Raw genomic sequence first — 21,073 nt, 5'->3', positions numbered from 1 at the left:
CTTTTGTTCAAATACCTGTGACTAGTTTGCTTACTAAATACAAATCTCAAGAAGGCAACACTAAACACTAGTTTCAGTTTAAAAAACTAAAAGCCTATCTATAGACTCCATACTACAGTATGACGAGCTTCAAGGTCACGTTTCGGAAGTTCTTCTGAATCAGCAAGGAAGTGTCTCCATGTCAGACAGTCATGTCTGATGCTGGAGAAAATCCAAGCCAGAGGGATGGCACATTTGTGGGAGACCCATGCACCTGTACTTCTAGGAGGATTGGACGTGATCTCTACCTTCATGTCAACAGAGGGAAACAGATTTCAAAGAGACCTTGCCTTGAAAAGATCTTGAATGTTTGTCTCTTCCCAAGTTGTTATGCAATAAACACAGAAGAAGGTGGCAATGTCCAGAGGTTGCTCATCTCCCAGTGGAAAACTAGCAGCGACAAGACAGTGCTCCCACTCAAGGCAATCTTTTTCAAAAGTTTACTTTCTTTGCTACAACAATACAAACAGCAAAGCGATATGACTGTTTCATTGCATATGGTAGTAAATTGAATTTGTCCATAAAGATATGGACCCTTCTTCTTATACTAAATTTGAACTTCGGAGATTTCACACTTCAGCCAAAGCCAGAAAGCAGTTGAACAGAGGCTCCTAGAGATAAATTATGCTCTAAAAATACCAAACAGGCTTATATTTATGAAAAGAGCTTATAATAATAAGTATAATTTATCCCTATTGATTGCGAAACAAAAATCTTAATAAGTTATGATTTTTGCACATTTCCAATTAGAAACTATTTAATATTCCTAGAGGCTTGATTTATTTCAAGGTATTACAGAACAAACTCTTACTTTTATCAAACAGAATTCCTTCATAATCTGTACTATTAGACAAAATATAATGATACACAAAGCAAGTTAAAATGACGGAATGCTTTTGAATCATCAAAAAAAATTCTCATTTTATTCCACTTAATTTTGATATTTTATATGTTTTATTATATTCTCTTTCTGAAAAAACTGGTAACCAATGTACAGTTTACATGTACACAGTATTCAACTAATCATAGTATGCATTTACCTACAATATTCCAGTCTTAAGACATAGTTCTCAAAAGGTTGATTTCTAAGGAAAATTTAATAGGAAAAAAAATAGAGATGTTTCATCTTGATTGTTTCTGTTAGTCACAGTCTATGGAAACAGATACATTAATAACTGCTACATTGACTGTAGTAAAGGAAAAATTTAAGCAAGCTTCTCAACAAATACTGAAAATCAAATTCTGTCATTGCATAACTATTCTGAGATTATTCATTCAGCTCAAGCACAGAACATTTTTAAGTGAGCATGGTTCTCTCTGTACATGTTCAGAAATGCATTTCAAACAATAACAGCTTTATTAATTTCAAACCAAGCTGTCATTCAAATGCAAAGAACATATCCTTTGTTTAGTCTGACTTACAATACTTATCAACTCTTTTTCTAGAAAAGGTTTCCCTCCTTCCCAGTTCTTTGTAAAATGAGTAACGAAGCTTTTAAAAAATGTTTGGATACAATTCACTTTTGGTTATCATGCTACACAGAGAAAATGTTAGTCAACTAAAAAGAAGAAATTTTAGTAAAGTTGATAAGTTTTCTCAACTTTAGAAAATTTCTAACAAAATTTAGTATATTCTAAATAATTCACCTTTGTGGTTTCATCCACACAAAAAATAAAATCATCAATTTAACTGGAAATTACGTTTAAATTCTTTCAGTTTTTGAATGTTTTGTTAGCAATTTGTAGTCATATTAAGTGATTTTGATGAAAGTAAAGAAAAATCAACTTAGTATACAGTTTAATCTATAACTAGAGATTTTTTTATCTTTGAAGGATATACTACTTTTGTCATATAATATGATCATGTACAATATAGAAGAAGTTAATATGTTGGTGAAAAAATTTTTCTTAAGATAAAAATAAAGAACAAAATGTAGGCAAGGAAGAATCCTGCCTTCAGTCTTTCAGGAAGAAAAACTGTATTGACTTTGCATCTTTACTTATGTATTTACTTGCTATATCTTTCTAATATCATTTTAAAGCAAGACTGTTCTGACGTATTTTCTTGTAGTTTTGAGGATTTTTCCGGTATTTCAATTTCAGATTAGCAAAGTATTATGATAGGAAGATCAAGAAATTAAGGACGTAAAAGTAGGTCGACCTGTGAAAACTTTTATCATTACCTTTTATAAACCTGGGGTTTATTTTCAATGAAAAGATACATGAGATCCTTTTGGGACGTGGAGGGTATATGTGATTGATCTGAATTTTTTTTTTTTTTTGCTTTTGTTTTCGTTACGTTATTCTTAGAGCATTCTTTTACTAAAGTCAGAGGTACAATTAAAAATCTTATCAGATTAAAATTTTAGAAATTCTTCTTTGCACTAGTTTTTACTGCATGAGAAAAGATACTACTCTTAAATCAACATCAAAATTCTATGTCTTCAAACTTAGGAAAAACAAAATCATAAAGACAGTATGATTTCTTATAAAAGTCATTTTTAGATCCGAAACAACTTCTGAAAACCAAGAGAGTATTGGGCATACATTACACGAAAGGAAAAGCCTGATTTTCATTATTTCCTGATTCTGAGAATTCTATTAAGAACCTTATGGAATAAAAACTCATTTGCAAAAACTCCTCATGAAGACACAGTCAACCACCACCAGAGCCCACCTTTTACAGTAATGAGATTTGATAAATTATAATGAACATGAAAATTTTTACTTTCTCTTGTGCATTTTTAAAGAAAGAAGGCTTTTTGGCTTTTCAAACAGCAGTGCCTTTTAGCACCTGAAGGATACACAACTATAAAATACATGCATATTCATTTTCAAAAAAACACCAACAAAAAGTAAAACATTAGTGATTAGGTACATAGTGATGACGGCAATGTGGAGGCATTTGCCACTGTGAAGGGTCTGAATAGAATCACATCTTGTCCCGATCATACCTGCCCTCCAGAACAAAATAGGCAGCTGACCAATTAAGGGGTGTTTATCTATACAGTGGTACCTTTGTTCTCCAACAATGTCAGATTGCAAACGTCCTGGAACACATATTTACCTGGAGGATTCTTGGCAGGATCATTGTGGCTTGGACTTCCTGATTGTCCAGAATCTGTAAAGAAATCACAGAAAATGTTTTCTTTTTAATTTGTTTTGAAAGAATTTCACAATCCGCAGAAGGACTTAAAAAAATTTTTTAAGGTAGAACAATGAAGTCAAGTGTTTAAATAAAGCATACTTTCCTAAGCCTTTCAGCAGCAATATTTTATTAAACTACATGAACATCTGTAGATACGTGTGTGTGTGTATATATATATTTCTTTGTCGAGAGAAAAAAAATGTAGAGATCTGTAATATTCATGGGGTAGGGAAAGGCTTTTTTAAAACAAAAGGTCTGGAGAAAATGCCACTGAAGGTGACTTGAAGGCTGGGCCTGTCAGGAGCAATATGAAACAAATCAGACATATTCCCTAAAAATGCAATTTGAGTGCAGTGAAACATGCTTTTTTAAAAAAACCTGATAGGGTTTTTATCCAATGAGTAAAAATACACAGAAACTAGAGTCCATTTTTCCAGGATTTCACGTGCATACATACATATCCACTCCAATAATCCCCCAACCTACTGGATCCAGGCCCAGATTTGACTGCATCCCATAATAGCAATCGATTTACAAACACCAAGAAAAGCATAAATTACTAGGTAGAAACCAACATGGCTTTGTGGAGAGTAAATTGTTGGATCAATTTAATTTCCATCTGTGATAGACAGACTCGGCAGATAAGGAGAAAGAGATCAATGCAGAACATCTGAATTTCCTATCCCACGTTATTCCTCATCAATGATACAGAAAGGGCCATAGAAGCTACAGTACTGTTAGGCAACATGCCTCCCTAACTAATGTGACACTGTTGTGTTTGGCTCACTCCTCTTTCCTCTATGTCCCCTCTGCATTTATCTGTGTCATTTGTGCCATATTATTATACACCTACTTGTAAGTTGCTTTGTAATCTTCTTTTATTGGTTCTAGTGTTTAGTTTTGTCTCCCCAACTAAATTGCATGCTCCTAAGCAGAGGCAGAGATTCTGTCTACTTCTTTTGTGTCTTCCTCAATGTGCTGTTCACGGCTGTGAATGCACTGGGCTGGATGGCTCAGATTCAGCAAGCTTTCTTTGCTTGCCTAGGAAAGGCAATTTTGAACTTGATAGTGAATTTCAACAAATGTGACAGGTGGCTACAGACAAAAGTCTCTTTCCCCAAACCTGGCCATTACACCTAAGACAGGGATCCAGTCTAATTTAAGCAGAAACATGCTGGTGTTTTTCAGCAGGGCTACTCTGCTCTTCCATTGAAGTTATTAACATACTGCAACTGCTGCTTCTAATATTAAATGCAAGGACACCCTTTTGACTTCCTTTTGTATAAAACTTGGTTATTTATTTCTGTCCTTTGCCTCATGCCTGCTAACTAGATTTAATGCTGAAATTAGAACTGTTTCCCTTCTTCCCATATCCTTACCTTTTTTCTTTTTCTTCTCCCTCCCCCCCCTCTTTTTTTTTTTTTTTTGCCCTAGAACACTTTTTATAAAATCTTAGTAAATATATTTAATGATTCCCACATTATCCTCCAATTTATTTCTAATTTTCCCAAATGGAAAAGAAACCACTTAAAGACTACTCCTGCAGTCTGAGTTCTGGCTAGAGTCGACTCCAGATAGTCAAAGAGAATAAGATTCTCTTCAAAAGGTTTGTCTCATCTCCCATGAATTCTATTAGTTTTTCTGGTTTTGAGGCAAGACTCAGTGACTTCTAACTTAGGAGATCAATCTTTTTCTTTCTGCCCATAAAAGATGGTACAATATGGGCTACTTTCCAGGCATGGAGTATGATAGCTACATTAAGAAAAAAAAGAAAGATAAATTACACGATTTTGGTATAGCCTCAGCTATTTCTGCCTCGAGTTCCTCTGACAAATGTCCCTCAGAATTGATACTACATTCCAGCTTAAATTCTCAAGTGACTCTAACATTTTGAGAAGTTTCCACTTACATGGTGCACCCATTGACCAGGGCATCCCCGTGTTTTATGTTTAATAAAGCTACTTCACATTTATGGAAGTCTACTTCACAGAGTAGAACTCTTTACATTTATGAAAGTCTAGGTCTTCATCCCTCCAAGAGGTTAATGCCATCTTCATGACAACACAACAGGAGGCAGATTAAGGCTGTCCATCTGCAGGGCACAGGAGCTGTATGCTCCCGGTGAGCCTCAGCAGGTTTAGTTAAACCAGTTTCAGAACAGAACACAAAATTCTTTCCCAACATCTTGTTGCTGAAGTTTGGACCAGTAAAGAATTAAGGTCTCTTCCATTCCTAAGAAAGTATTTCGTTAGAACAATGACACACCCTGTTACCACAATAGCCCATTTGGAAAACTCTCTTTCTGCTGCAAATTACCCTTTTCCCCCATTTGCAACAACTGTAGACAACAGCTTCTTCAACTGAAAAAAAAAGAAATTTCTGAAAAAAAAAAAAAAAAAACCACAAACATTTGAGGGAAAGCTGAAGGAGACCCTAAATTTGAATCGTATACTTGGCTTTTAACAATGCCACTTTCTAAAATAATCTGGCATTTACCGACACACAATGACAGGTTTTTCCCTCATAGTCCAATGTCTGTGCCTTCTCGTGAAGTAAAATAGCATAAGTGGGATCCCCAAAACACAGAAGAGGCCCCCTCAAGGAGTGAGCAGGAGAACACTTACTTCTCCAACAGTAAATTCTAACTCTAATCTATTCTTAACTCTTATGTCACCTCATATCGGTGGTCACTTAATTCCAACTGCTGGAAAAGGAAGTAACCAGGGAGTTGCAGTTGGCAGAGAAACCACAAATGAACTGTTATTGTGGTTAACTTCAGAGAAAGAATTACTCAGACCACATCTAAACCCTTCCAATCCACCACCTAGGTCAAATTACTCTATACCCAAAGGTTTTCTTTAACTGCTTCCACCGTTTGTTCAAGTTGTGTGTGCGAATGTGTGTGTACCCACACTTCACGTATTATAGTGAATCCCAGCTCTGTCCCTCAGTAGCAGTGTGATCTTATTACTTAACTCTTAGGGTCTTCATCTTTAACTATAATACTACCTAATTTACAGAATCACTGCAAAGCTTTTATTATGTAAGCATTAAGTACTGGTCAGATACCTCTTACACAATTAATTACATAAAAGATATTATTAAACATAAAAAGGGCACATTCAAAAAATGACTAATATTTTTAATGGACTTTCAGGAAGAAAGGGAGAAAAGGGATATGACTAAGTCTGTCCATCCCAGTGTAAGCATCTAAAATTGTCTGTGTTGAGTTAACTGAAGATGGGCAAGTGTGTGCCTCTTGAATTTCTCTGTAAATACCTTGGTCCCACTCTCCCAAAAAGGGAGGAAGGCACTGCTGCCATTTCGAGGCTCTCAGGGAGCCGTAATGCTCAAAAGTCAGGAGTGAAAATTACCTTCTGGAAGACTGAAGTCTCTGAAGAAGGAGGGTGGTCAGAATGGGGACTGTGAACTGACCAGCACACTGAGTCTTGAGACACTGATGCCGCGAAGAAAAAGAGGGAAAAGGGCTCTTGAAGGCAGCAGACTCAAACCAGCCCTATCTCTCCTTTCACATTGTTTTCTCTTCCTTGATCTCAATCTGTATCTTTTACTCTTCTTTGTCTCTTTCCGACTTGACAGAACGTAGGACTGAAATATATTTTGTATTACATATAAAACTCCTACTATTCAATCTTTGTCTTAGAAGTGTAATTAAACACAATATATTTCTTCTAGGAAAAAGAACAGTTAATGAAGCCATTCTAAATTAATGCTTTTTAAGCAATCAATTTCTCTTCCCCCAAATTGAAGATTTCAGGACTAAGAAAGGTTCTCATCTACACATGACACTTACAACTCTCCTTCAATCCTCGTATCCACTCCTTTTTAAAAAGCAGCCAATCTTTCATGTTCTTCTACTACCTAAGCCCCACCTAAGAAGTAACCAAGTTTCTCTAGTGATTCAATTTTGTGGAAAATCCTGGGATACTTAAGTGATCTAAGTGACTTGTCCAAAGTTACATGGCAACTATTAAAACATAAGTTCTCTACATGGGCCACCCATTAAGACACCCTGCCTCTTGAGTGGTTATGAAGCAATCTCATAATCAGGCAAAGCCAAATGACATTTCACTCAATTAAAGATTTCTGAGAACTTTACATTCCCCTAATCTCCCTCCTCCCCCATCATTTACCAATATATTCACAACCTTCTTCAGAAATTTAAAAGTCCTTAAAACCCCTACACATTTTTTCTAACTGAAATTGTACATAATTATTACTCTCACTGATGTCCATACACTAACTGATGCTCTAGAAAGAGGCCAGCTTTAAATATATTTAGCTTGGATTCTCATTGCTAAACAAAGGAAATTCTAGTGTTCTACTGATAATCTGGTGGAAGTCCAATAAAATGTTTGTTAAATATACAAGATAAATAAATAATGACCTGTTAAATGTTTGTTACTGAGTACTAACTTTCTTGGGGGGGGGCAGTGGGCAGAGGTGGAAGGGGATGAACTCAGTTATCTGATGTGCTCAGATCATCTCAACTGTGAAAGATATTTTTGAAGGTCATTCACGTAAGCATCAATTAAATGAGAATCAATAAGGTTTATGGAGTACCTTCTGTATTCCAGTTACTAATGTTTGGAACATAATGAGTTCTCCATAATATGTATTAAATTTCCATTTAATTTTCATTACTGACCCTTAAAATATTGTTTCAAAAAGAAGATTATACAATCTACACATTCTAGAAGTTCAGAGGTTGCTAAGACAGAAATGCACAAGTTTTTTTTAATGCACACTATGATAAAGAGCTATGTGCTGTGCTGTGCTCAGCTGCTCAGTCGTGTCTGACTCTTTGTAACCCGACAGGCTCCTCTGTCCATGGGGATTCTCCAGGCAAGAACACTAGAGTGGGTTGCCATGCCCCCCTCCAGGATAGGAGCTATAAGTGAGTGTATATCAAGAGGAAATAATTGGTTCTTCCTATGACGGATAGGTAAGGACATGTCATAAAATATACCAAAGGGAGGTGACCTCAGGAACAGGGTCTTGAAAAATGAACAGATCTCACATCTTCCTAATACATACTCCTCTTTACTACCAAGGTAATCTCTTTAAAACCTAAAACTGCTTAAGCTTCTTCCCTGCTAAAATTTTACATGTATTCGCAATACATAAGAGAAAGAAACTTCAAAAACTTTGGGATGCCACTCAAGGCACTTTGATCCGGCCCCTATGGACGCCTGGGTCACACGTTAGCCTTCCAGTCCCACGAGTGTCACACCTCTGTCTGATGCCCCCGAGTCTCCGCACAGGGTGCCTGTCTTTTTCCCCCTAAGTACCTCCATGCTGAGGTCATTCCTTTCAGATTCTGAACTATATGAAGGCAGGGCTACTGCCCTGCTTAGCTTCATGGCCCTAAACTTTGCTACAGTGTCTCACAGATGTGTTTGTCAAATGAGCAGAAAATAATTTGTCTATAAACCACAGAGGTGCACAGAGAAGAAAGACTAGAATAAAAGAAAGACTAGGCCTGCGTCCTCAATGCAGAAACATCTAAAAATACATGTCATAAATGAAATTATTTACAAAACAGAAATAGACTCACAGACACAGAAAACAAACTTATGATTAAGGGATAAAGAGTAGGGGAGAGATACATTAGGAGTTGGAATTAACAAATATACACTTCTATATATAAAATACATAACCAACAAGGACCTACTATATACCACAGAGAACTATATTCAACATAGTATAATAATCTACAATGGAAAAGAATCTGAGAAGGAATACGTATATGTATAACTGAATCACTGTTCTGTATACCTGAAAGGTTGTAAATCAATTATACTTCAATTTAGAATAAATAAAGTCTTTAGAAATTATTCACAATAAAAAAAAAAAGAGAAGAATCAAGCAGACAAACCTTTTGTAACAAGAAAAGGGGAGAGAGACACAATTCCCAGGGTGGGTCTCCCAGGTTATTGTAAGTCTCAGTTCTCCCTTTAATTTTTGAAGAAATATTTGGAAATGGGCGGAGATAGATAAGAGGAAGTATTTTGAGACAGAAATTCATGTTTGGCTTTCTCCTACAAAAAGGAGGAGATATCTGTGGGGGGTTCCAGGAAGCAAGAAGGAAGCCAAGAAGCTTCTGATGACCTTTCTATACAGGCTGTCTTTCTACCCCAAGGTGACGCTTGTTTTAGGAATTCATTTTATTCTCTGACACCATGACTTGAGTATCAACAGAAAACCACATTTGAGAAGCATTAATTTTATAAATAATCATTCTGGTGCAAAGAAGCGATTGTACAAGGTACCCTGTCAGGTCCCTTCTGGCTCTAAAATTCTGTGACTAACAATATAGCTTTTATATCAAGGGATATCAGAAGAGTAAATGAAATCCACACTGTAACCTGCTAACCTACAGATAGCCTCCTGCTAGAACTAAAATTAGTCATCATGTGATAAAGGGCCCCTTTGTCATATTCCTCTGCTTTAAGCAGGTAAAGAAACAGCTCATTGTCAACTAAAGAATACCACGAGAGTTTTCTAAAGGCTTAGAATAGTCCCCTTCTTTTTCTCCAAAACATTAACTACCAACATACTAAAATAGAATATTTTTATAAATTGCATATATAGTATGCCAGGAAGAACTTAAGAAAGAGAAAAGCCAATGTAAGAAACAAACAAAAACCTGAGGGGAAGGGATACAAATCCACGTACTTTATAACAAGAAAACACAAAGTAAGACAAAAACCATCCATCTTTTACAAGGACAGAGGAGAAAACTATTCTTCTCCTACAAACCTCCCTATCCCTTTGTAAACTGTCCTGCCTCCTCCTTGGGAGTTTACTTTCTATGAGCACTGATTTCCCTGGCATTTGTTGTTAGCTTGTGTAATCACAATTCTAAGTACATAATTTGCTGTATTTTTTTCACCAGCACAGTAAAAAAATCTATATAGCTTCAGTTTTCATGGAGGGCTCTTTCATCAACTGGGATGACACAAAACTAGAGTTTTGCAATATTTCCTTTTTCTGCTCTTAAATGGTTATTAGAATAACATAAAGAACCTGTGAAAACTAAGTGCTTCCTTATCTCTCAAAAGCACGGAAACATGCGGCAAAACGCTCATACTCTCCCTCGGTGCTTCAGTCTGTCCATTCTCAATAGGACATTCCATGATACGGCATCAAGTTCCCTGCAAAACCCGGGTAACCAGCCGTCCACGGGAAGTGGTCGTTAACTCCGTCACTTTCTTAATGGAGCCATCCACATATTTTTGCTGAGTCTGTATCCATTCCCCTAAACTCAGTACTGAGCAGGCAGAGAAACAAGATCTCTCCCAACACTTTTGGCAGATGCAATATAATTCTTGGAATACAAGGCTTTTTACATATTTTCAATTATGCATTTTCATCTATATTATTTTCCATCTGAGGTCCCATACCTTCAGATCTCATTTTGTATTGGTTAACATGGATTTTAAAATGTATCTTCAACGTAGCAAAACAGAGATTTAAAAAAGGTTGCTATTAAAAAAAATTGCTATGCTGAGGCTCCTTACAGGTAAAGTAACTTATTTAACCAAAGAAAAATATACAAGAGAGTAGATAGGTACTATCCCCTCTATTTCTTATCCTACACATTCCACTAGTTCTATTATTAAACTTTCTTTTAAAGAGTTACTTTCTCTTTCTGCTTAACAGGAGGATTAGGTTCAAAGCATCATATCTCAAGGATTAAAATAAGGATCTGTTTGAGCTCAAGACCAAAATTTGTTCACAAGTGATTAGCCAGGAAATATAGGGCACTGAAATTCAAGGTGGGAAAAAAATCACCTACCCATTTGAGAGGATATCTATTCATGCCAGGAGACTATTCACCAATGCAGATGGGACAACCCCTGCACAAGAAGTATGAGACCTGCCAACACGTCAGACCAGAGGTTTGCACTGCTTCATTAACCAGCACCAAAATCTCCCAAATGAAAGCAGGGATAATTGTATCTGACCTTTCTGGCCTAAGATTAAGTTCAGTGACTCTCTACTGATCCAGGGATTGAGTGAACCAAAGGTCACAACCAGGATCATCTAAACTTCTTGATTGCAAAGACTTTAGTTTATAGAAGGTAAAGATACTATACTGGTCATTGTCAAGATTACTAACTTTCTACAGTGTGTTTTCAATTAAGTAAATAAAATGCGGTAATTAAATCAAGATTGTGTAATATGTTTTTGATTTGTAATCTCATTTAAATTAATTAACTGACTCAATCCTTGTTTCGGTTTTAAACCATCCTAGTTAGGGAAAGAGTCCCTGGGAGAAATCCAGTTTTCTATCTTTAAAAACAAGGAAAAGCAATCTGGCATACTTTAAAACTGGAAAAAAAAAAATAGATGCACCAGCAAAATATAAATACAGAGGCAAGGGTGTTAGTGTAGAAGAAGGAGGAGTTTTATGGCATGGTTTTGACTAAAAAAAATAGATCTCACACTAGAGAGAAATAAACCAAAACATTATTTATTCAAAACATTTCTTTTCCAATTTTATGAAGATTGCATGTTTGTTGGAAGCAAAACATTTCCAGCTGTATTTTAAGTTTCTGAGGAGAGTTGTAAGATTTATAATCTTTCATAAATGCTGCCCATATCTTATAATATTAGAAGAACACGCCACTGCGTACTTTAGAAAACAATTTGCCAATGCACTCTGCCACATGAAAACAATGAAGCCCTTTCCAAAACCCCACCAGATCCAGGAGGAAAAGATGAGATGAATGTTCTGTCTTTCCCATCTGGGAAACATTGTGGATTTCAGCTATACTATGTAATATCCTTTTTTTTTTGGAAACCACGAAACCTGCATTTTATAGCAAGGTATGTAGTGCAAAGAGAATGCTGGTGAAATATGAATCTGAAAATGAAAACCAGAATGTCATCAGACTCAACAGCATAATTGTGGAGGCAAATTGAAAAATCAATGCAGAATTTCAACATAAACCAAATGCAACATTTGTGATCCTATTGGTCTGAAATGTTCTCTTAAAAGGAAACCAGGGCGAAAAACAAATGCTCTTACCATCAATGTCCTGAACAGCACTGGTTACTCTGCCTGGCACAGTAATTCATTATATGCTTTATTTTTTCTGGGATCTTTATGCATTATTCTAAGTCCTACACATAGCACACTCTGGGTACATGTGGCCCATCCGTACTATATCATTTCCTGTTGTTCTTGTTGTCTAGTTGCTAAGTCGTGTCCGACTCTTTGCAACCCCATGGACTGTAGCCTGCCAGGCTCCTCTGTCTGTAGGATTTCCCAGGCAAGAACACTGTATTGGGTTGCCATTTCTTCCTCCGGGGGATCTTCCCCACCCAGGGATCAAATTCCCCTCTCCTGCGTCTCCTGCACTGGCAGGGGGATTCTCTACTACTGAGCCACCTGGGAAGCCCTATATCATTTCTTGTATTTCCCCCAAACTTAATACAGTATTGTTTATCTAGATTAAAACCAGACAGAAGACTTTCTAATATTTTGCTGGCAATCTTTCTTCTCAGGGAACAGGACATGTTTTCTCACAACTGTTTGGAGAGTCAGACTCCTGGGTTCTACTCAGTAACCACCAATACCTGTGCTTTGACCCTAAGCAAACCACTTCATGCCTGAATCACTTTGCATCTTGCCCAATCACTTAAAACTGAATTTAAAAAAGGTAAGAGCTTTTTAGCCTTAGTCATTTTCAACAGGAATGAGGGAAAAAATTAACTTTATACAACACTGACAATATGCATAAATATTTGTGCAGAAATGCCTTTTTTTTAATATACTTTAAAGTTTAATTTAAAATAGCACCTAGCTAGTTGTCCTCTGTTTTCACTCTATACTTCCCCTTGAAAACACTAACAACACAGGTAAAGTTCTGTGTTAGTGTTCAGGTCTCCTGCTGGAGTGTAAAATCATGGGGTCAAGATCCACATTAGCCTTATTCACTGCCTGGCATACAGTAGATGTCCAATCAGTATGTGATGAAAAAAGGACCACTCTTCACAGTGAACCGGACCTTGATGGCTGACAGCTCTTAAAATACTTTTCACCTTTCTCAAATTATAATTGGCAGTCGTCAGTCATAATTTTTACTTGTTTGGTTATTATCTACATATAGTGTATTTTTTAGTGTCTGCAAACTCTCCACAAATACAAGCAAATGATGTAATGACCAAAGAGTCATATTCTTATTTTTTCCCGTGCTCATTTTATCACTGGCATATGTTCTTAAAAAGAAATGTTTCACTTCAACAGATTTCTCCATCGTTGAAGGTAAAATATAATTTGCCCAATCATTAAAATGTTTATACTCATTACACAAGTTTAGAGAAAAGAAATTAGTGGGTTTTTTTAACATACCCTACTAGTTGTATGTCATCAATAAGTCATCCTTGCTTTATTATTAAATCATGGCTCTTAACTCTATGATGATGTAAAAATAAACTTATATGTTTAATCAAAGGTGCATAATAATTAGCAGAGTAATGGAGTAAGACAAAGATGATATACTTTCTACCAAGGTACAGTAGATTTGTACATCAGACGTTCATACTACTTTTGTTTATAAAATAACTTTATCATAATATTGGAGGAAGAAAAATCAGAGAAGTCACTTGATGAAACAGGAAGCTTGCTGATGTGGCAGATAATAGTATTAAATGTCCTAACAGTTCCTTGATAAGTGGTTCAAAGAACTTACTTTTCAGACAAAAGTTAATTTACCAGGAATAAAACTGCTGGAATAATACCATCATGTGAACTAACATTTTTCTTAAAGGATAAAATGAGGAAACAGATGAGGAGTACTTCCTCCTGCAAATGAAAACTGTGCATGAGAGGAAAGCAACTAAATTTTTTTGATAAAATAAAAGCCAAAAAATGCGCAATGAATATGATTTTCCTTCTTTTTTTCAAGACAAGGTCAGAACCATTCTAATAAGTGGAATAATATGTTTGAAAGAACTCTGAAAAGTTTATAACCCAACAGAAATATGATTTGTTATAATTTTATGGGGCAATATTACTTCAAATGATCTTTTTAAGAGGAAAGCTAAAAATGCAGGTAAATTTAAGCAAGAATAATAAAAAGTCTATTACAGCAACCTACCATGGAATCCACTATTCATTACTACGGTTACTTAGAAAATGAGAAAAAATGATGAGCATGCCCCGTGCTTAATCAATTTAAAGAAGGGAATCGGGAGGATAAGGACACAGAGCTGTTGACCATGTGCTCAAAATTCCTTCCATTTGGTCATTTTACTCAGTTTATCTTTAATGGAGATTCAAATGGACTCCTTATGATTCAAAAATCTCTAAGCTAAAGAATATGGAAAAGAACAAGTTTCTGCATAATGTCCCCTCCATATGTCTTAGGCCTATATGGTATCAAACCTATGTAATTTTATACATCAAATGCCTTCCAGATGTGACAAAATTTTAGCACAGACCAACATCAAGTTTTTCACTGCAGCCTCATCTCCCATGCTCACAAAGATTACTTTCACTGCACATAACACATGGCTAATGTTCAATTTTCCAAATTGATTATTATGCTGCCATTTCAAAACTGACATTGCCATCCAATCAAAAAACAAATTACAAACTCTGCCACATACCCAAACCTCCAAGAAGCAAAAATCACAAAAGAACCAAGAAACCACATCATTATCTTCAAGTTGTAGACACTGCTTGATTCCAGGAGGAGTTGAACTTTTCCTAGTCCATCCTTAATATCTTTAAAAAATGGAAAGGGAGAAGGTGCCTATAATTTTTTGTGAGAGCTACTAACTGGCAGGGGAACAATTGAGCCTGTCACCTGTTGTTTTGGGTTTTAAAGACTGGCTCTAATTAGAAAAGATCAAATACTTCCTGACATTTACAGTATGTTAACATTTGAAAATTAACCAACAAGATCATTCGTAGAGAATTTTCAAAAGCATCTAACAATAACACTATGATGAAAAGATACAAGCTAAATTTTCCAGTAGGATAAAAAAAAATTTAGTTAACTCAATGCCAGTAAGAAAACCTAGTATGATAAGGCTTTGGATAATATCCTGCAAACTTAATCCCTCTCACAAGATCAATGCTTTGAACTCACCTCAATTCCATCCCCCGACCCCACCTCCAAAATCAGAATTGCCATGTAATGGTAATGCTTCCTTGGAGACATCCCTCCCTCTGTTCCTGCAAATTACATTTCCCAGCTCTGTTAGCAACTGGCTTCAAGTTAGAGGCACTGGTGGGAGCTGGGAAATGCAGAGTGGGAAGAAAGGAGAAGGGGAGGTATCTCTTTCCTTCTGTCTGTTTTAACAAGTAACTCCAAGCAATGGCTGTCTCATTTGTTTTCTAGCTTTCACAGTGTGGGTCGCTCTCTCTGTGGTCTCTAAGGACTCTGGCAATACCACATCTTCCCTTTATCCCTCCAGCCTTAGTTGCAGTAGGGGGCTCCTACAGATGCGAATGTCTGGGTTGCCTCTGCCATCTGGCTTTTCACCTATTCTAACATCATTATGAGAGAAGGCAATGGCACCCCACTCCAGTACTCTTGCCTGGAAAATCCCATGGATGGAGGATCCTGGTAGGCTTCAGTCCATGGGGTCACTGGGAGTCAGACACAACTGAGTGACTTCACTTTCACTTTTCACTTTCATGCATTGGAGAAGGAAACGGCAACCCACTCCAGTGTTCTTGCCTGGAGAATCCCAGGGACGGGGGAGCCTGGTGGGCTGCTGTCTATGGAGTCGCACAGAGTCGGACACAACTGAAGTGACTTAGCAGTAACATCATTATAACTGGTCTCCCCTATCTTATTCTTTCTAGTGGACTCTAGTTGGAGCTGTATTATTCTGGATCCTGACAGATACATGTGTTTTTTGACATATTCATTACTTTAAAATAGATGTCAGGTAATGGAGTCATCAGTATTGGATTAAATATAATATCATTTAGAATATTAATACATTTCAGGTATTTGTTAGGATTCTCATTTTTAAAAGTGACAAAGTACCGTCACTTTTCAGCACTACGTCATTCAGTACGATGTACGAAATGCTACACTCCAGTCTTTTATAATGCACGATATTAACACATAAAGATAATCAACATTAAAAAAGATTAATTTAACTAATTAGACTTTCGATGCCAAGCTCTAAATCCATCTCTTCCAGGAGATCTGATATTCCCACCCACCTATCCAGGTTCCATCCAGGTATACCATCTCAGAGTTAGTCTTTCTCTTACCATCTCAGAGTTAGTCTTTCTATCTAACTTTTAACAAATAACAAGATAACTGAGTTTTTCCTTGTGTACGTGACTTTCCTATAAACATGACTGTCTGCTCCTTGACTAGATCAACTTATGAGCCTGATTATTTTTATAGAACATTGTACATTTATTTCTGTCTCATGACACAAACAACTCTGACTTGCTTATCAATTATCTGAATAGCAAAGAGTATCAGGTGGAGATAATGAAAGAGTTGCCTTAACTACAGACTGACATATATCAACATAAGAAATATATACTTGAATGGTGGCTCAGAAGGTAAAGAATCCACCTGCAATGCAGGAGACCAAAGTTCGATCCCTGGGTTGGGAAGATCCCCTGGAGAAGGAAATGGCAACCCCCTCCAGTATTCTTGCCTGGAGAATTCCATGGGCAGAGGAGGAGCCTGATGGGCTACAGTTCAGGGGGTTGCAAAGAGTTGAACATGACTGAGCAACTAACACTTTCACTCTCATGCTTAAAAGGAGAAATAATTGCAACATGACTTTCTCCCTCACTTGACATCCAGCATTTTCACATCAGTCATAAAATAAGAACATGCACAACTACTTTCTTCAATCAGGACTGCATAATCTATGAGGCTTTACCGGAACACTCCGCAAATAGGAGAACACAAAAACGGTTATGCTTGTACACACAGGGAAGTACGTGCATGCTTCTCACAATATCAAAATATCAAACTCACAGTATCAAAACGTTGCAATCATAAAGGCAAACATACGAATACGCTTGACATGTTACAGTGTGTTACAAACACCCCACTAGAGGGACATTATTATAGAAAGCATTAATCCACATGAATGTTGTTGCTGACTTATGACCCACGTTGCCCACTTCTGATGCAACTATGAACAGGATGACAGGGGTACTTGGTGGGCACGCTCAGCTGCCAGCACTGCACTGTAATACCATGTCCTTCTATTTCCTATCAACCACTCTGAACGCTCCCACTCCTCCCCACCAAAATTTGACTTTCATGTTTCTCTTGTTTTAATTAATTCTTTTGTTTAATTAATTGGAATACAGTTGCTTTACAATGTTACGTTAGTTCCTGCTGTACAGCAAAGGGAGTCAGCCCTACAAATCCATATACCCCTGTTTTTTGGATTTCCTTTCCATTGAGGTCACCACAGAGCACTGAGCAGAGTTACCTGCGCTATACAGTACGCGCTCATTTATTTTCCTGTTTCTTAAACATTATTGTCCTGGTTTGTGATAGTTACCACCAAACATCATATGGAGAGTTCATCCGCTGAAAATCATTGTTTACTACATAAACCTAAGCCTGAAATCTATTTAGTCAATCTTTGTCATTTGAGGCGAAATTTGTAAATTTAATTCAATTAATTTTATTGAAAAAAAGAAAATGAGTTATAGTCTAAATAGGCATAAAATGAGCATGAAATAAGCTGGATAATAAATTCTACTTTTTCATTTTCCTATCCCTTCCCTTTATTTCAAATGAGAAAATTCTAGTACAATGAATAAGCCAAAGACAACCTCCATAACATGACAGTAGACATACTGCACAGACATTGAAAACTACAAGAATAATGTTGAGACCACGAGCTAGAAACAGTCCTTGAAATTCTCTGGAAACATGGATGAGGGGCAGGAAGCCTAATGCTGCCTAATGCCAAATATAAATGAATCTAAATATCCTGGAATGTGAAGTCAAGTGGGCCTTAGAAAGCATCACTACAAACAAAGCTAGTGGAGGTGATGGAATTCCAGTTGAGCTATTTCAAATCCTGAAGGATGATGCTGTTAAAGTGCTGCACTCAATATGCCAGCACATTTGGAAAACTCAGCAGTGGCCACAGGACTGGAAAAGGTCAGTTTTCATTTCAATCCCAAAGAAAGGCAATGCCAAAGAATGCTCAAACTACTGCACAATTGCACTCATCTCACATTCTGGTAAAGTAATGCTCAAAATTCTCCAAGCCAGGCTTCAGCAATACATGAACCGTAAACTTTCTGATGTTCAAGCTGGTTTTAGAAAAGGCAGAGGAACCAGAGATCAAATTGCCAACATCCGCTGGACCATGGAAAAAGCAAGAGAGTTCCAGAAAAACATCTATTTCTGCTTTATTGACTATGCCAAAGCCTTTGACTGTGTGGATCACAAGAAACTGTGGAAAATTCTGAAAGAGATGGGAATACCAGACCACCTGATCTGCCTCTTGAGAAATCTGTATGCAGGTCAGGAAGCAACAGTTAGAACTGGACATGGAACAACAGACTGGTTCCAAATAGGAAAAGGAGTACGTCAAGGCTATATATTGTCACCCTGCTTATTTAACTTATATGCAGAATACATCATGAGAAACGCTGGACTGGAAGAAACACAAGCTGGAATCAAGATTGCCAGGAGAAATATCAATAACCTCGGATATGCAGATGACACCATCCTTATGGCAGAAAGTAAAGAGGAACTATAAAAAGCCTCTTGATGAAAGTGAAAGTGGAGAGTGAAAAAGTTGGCTTAAAGCTCAACATTCAGAAAACAAAGATCATGGCATCTGGTCCCATCACTTCATGGGAAATAGATGGGGAAACAGTAGAAACAGTGTCAGACTTTATTTTTTGGGGCTCCAAAATCACTGCAGATGGTGACTGCAGCCATGAAATTAAAAGACACTTACTCCTTGTAAGGAAAGTTATGACCAACCTAGATAGCATATTCAAAAGCAGAGACATTACTTTGCCAACAAAGGTCCGTCTAGTCAAGGCTATGGTTTTTCCAGTGGTCATGTATGGATTTGAGAGTTGGACTGTGAAGAAGGCTGAGCGCCAAAGAATTGATGCTTTTGAACTGTGGTGTTGGAGAAGACTCTTGAGAGTCCCTTGGACTGCAAGGAGATCCAACCAGTCCATTCTGAAGGAGATCAGCCCTGGGATTTCTTTGGAGGGAATGATGCAGAAGCTGAAACTCCAGTACTTTGGCCACCTCATGCGAAGAGTTGACTCACTGGAAAAGACCCTGATGTTGGGAGGGCTGGGGGCAGGAGGCGAAGGGGACAACAGAGGATGAGATGGCTGGATGGCATCACTGACTCGATGGATGTGAGTCTCAGTGAACTCCCGGAGTTGGTGATGGACAGGGAGGCCTGGCATGCTGCGATTCATGGGATTGCAGAGTCGGACACAACCGAGCAACTGAACTGAACTGAAATGTTAAACAGTTTTTTAAAATTAATTTATTTTTTATTGAAGGATAATTGCTTTACAGAATTTTACTGTTTTCCATCAAACCTCAACATGAATCAGCCATAGGGGTGTGTGTGTGTGTGTGTATATATATATATATATATATATATATATATATATATATATCTCCCCTTCCTTTTGGAATTCCCTCCCATCTCCCTCCCCATCTCATCCCTCTAGGTTGATACAGAGCCCCTGTTTGAGTTTCCTGAGCCATACGGCAAATTTCCATTGGCTATCTATTTTACATATGGTAATGTAAGTTTCCATGTTACTGTTTCCATACATCTCATCCTCTCCTCCCCTCTCCCCATGTCTATAAGTCTTTTCTCTATGCCTGTTTCTCCATTGTTGCCCTATAAGTAAATTTTTTTTTTTTTACTACATAGTATTCTGTAGTTAAACTTTCACTGTAAGTTGCAATCCAAAAAAAGAAAAAATTATCCCCAATTTTTCCAATATACTCTATACATGGATTCTGGGATTTAAGAATCATCACACAGGAATTTATAACTCAGAGCCAAGATAAAACAAATGAAATTGAACTGACCATATTATGCCAAGCAGATAACTGAAATTATGACAGATGTACTAATAATTGTACAGATGTCAAGAGGTACCCTCGTACCAATGGGCTGGTAGAGCAAGGAGAACTGATCTCCACCTTCAAACAATGTATCTGAAGATCTGATTGGAAGCCAATAAACAGAAAATCTCCATCCACTTACAAATGTCACAGCAGATATAATGGAACAAAATAACATGGAAATAGTTTATAAGGAAACAATTTTTTAATACTGGAAGAGGGCTGTGTCACCTCAGTCCAGCATGTGTGTGTTCTTTCTCTCTCATGGAAAGAGTAAATCTCTTAGTGTGACATTCTCTAAGTTCCTTTATAATGTGCTACACCTGACCCTGGAGAAGGCAATGGCACCCCACTCCAGTACCCTTGCCTGGAAAATCCCATGGACGGAGGAGCCTGGTAGGCTGCAGTCCATGGGGTTGCTAAGAGTTGGACACAACTGAGCGACTTCACTTTTCACTTTCATGCATTGGAGAAGGAAATGGCAACCCACTCCAGTGTGTTCTTGCCTGGAGAATCCCAGGGACAGGGGAGCCTGGTGGGCTGCCGTCTCTGGGGTCGCACAGAGCCAGACACGACTGAAGTGACTTAGCAGCAGCAGCAGCAACACCTGACCCGGATGGAAATCTTCAGCCTTGGCATGTCAGTTGGGAATGCTACTGCAGGAACCAGAGTGCTAACTGTGGTGTCTCTCTACCCAAGACTTGAATGGAAACTACTGATTTACTTTATTGGACCATTCAACTCCCAGAAGAAAAGGACTTTTGCTACAACTAAC

At 37.4% G+C, this 21,073-nt stretch overlaps 1 protein-coding gene across 10 annotated transcripts in view; it reads right to left on the bottom strand.

The window, feature by feature from the left end:
• NFIB (nuclear factor I B) overlaps positions 1 to 21,073 on the bottom strand; it is a 257,619-nt gene that overhangs the window by 111,434 nt on the left and 125,112 nt on the right. For all 10 annotated transcript variants that reach the window (XM_027549231.1, XM_027549222.1, XM_027549226.1 and 7 more), the window contains exon 3: positions 3,107 to 3,160. In XM_027549231.1, the coding sequence (XP_027405032.1) occupies positions 3,107 to 3,160 (54 nt within the window). The remainder of the gene's footprint in view (positions 1 to 3,106; positions 3,161 to 21,073) is intronic.

This window comes from Bos indicus x Bos taurus, chromosome 8, assembly GCF_003369695.1.
Source record: "Bos indicus x Bos taurus breed Angus x Brahman F1 hybrid chromosome 8, Bos_hybrid_MaternalHap_v2.0, whole genome shotgun sequence".
Taxonomy (NCBI): domain Eukaryota; kingdom Metazoa; phylum Chordata; class Mammalia; order Artiodactyla; family Bovidae; genus Bos; species Bos indicus x Bos taurus.
This window is presented reverse-complemented; position numbering and strand designations above follow the sequence as displayed.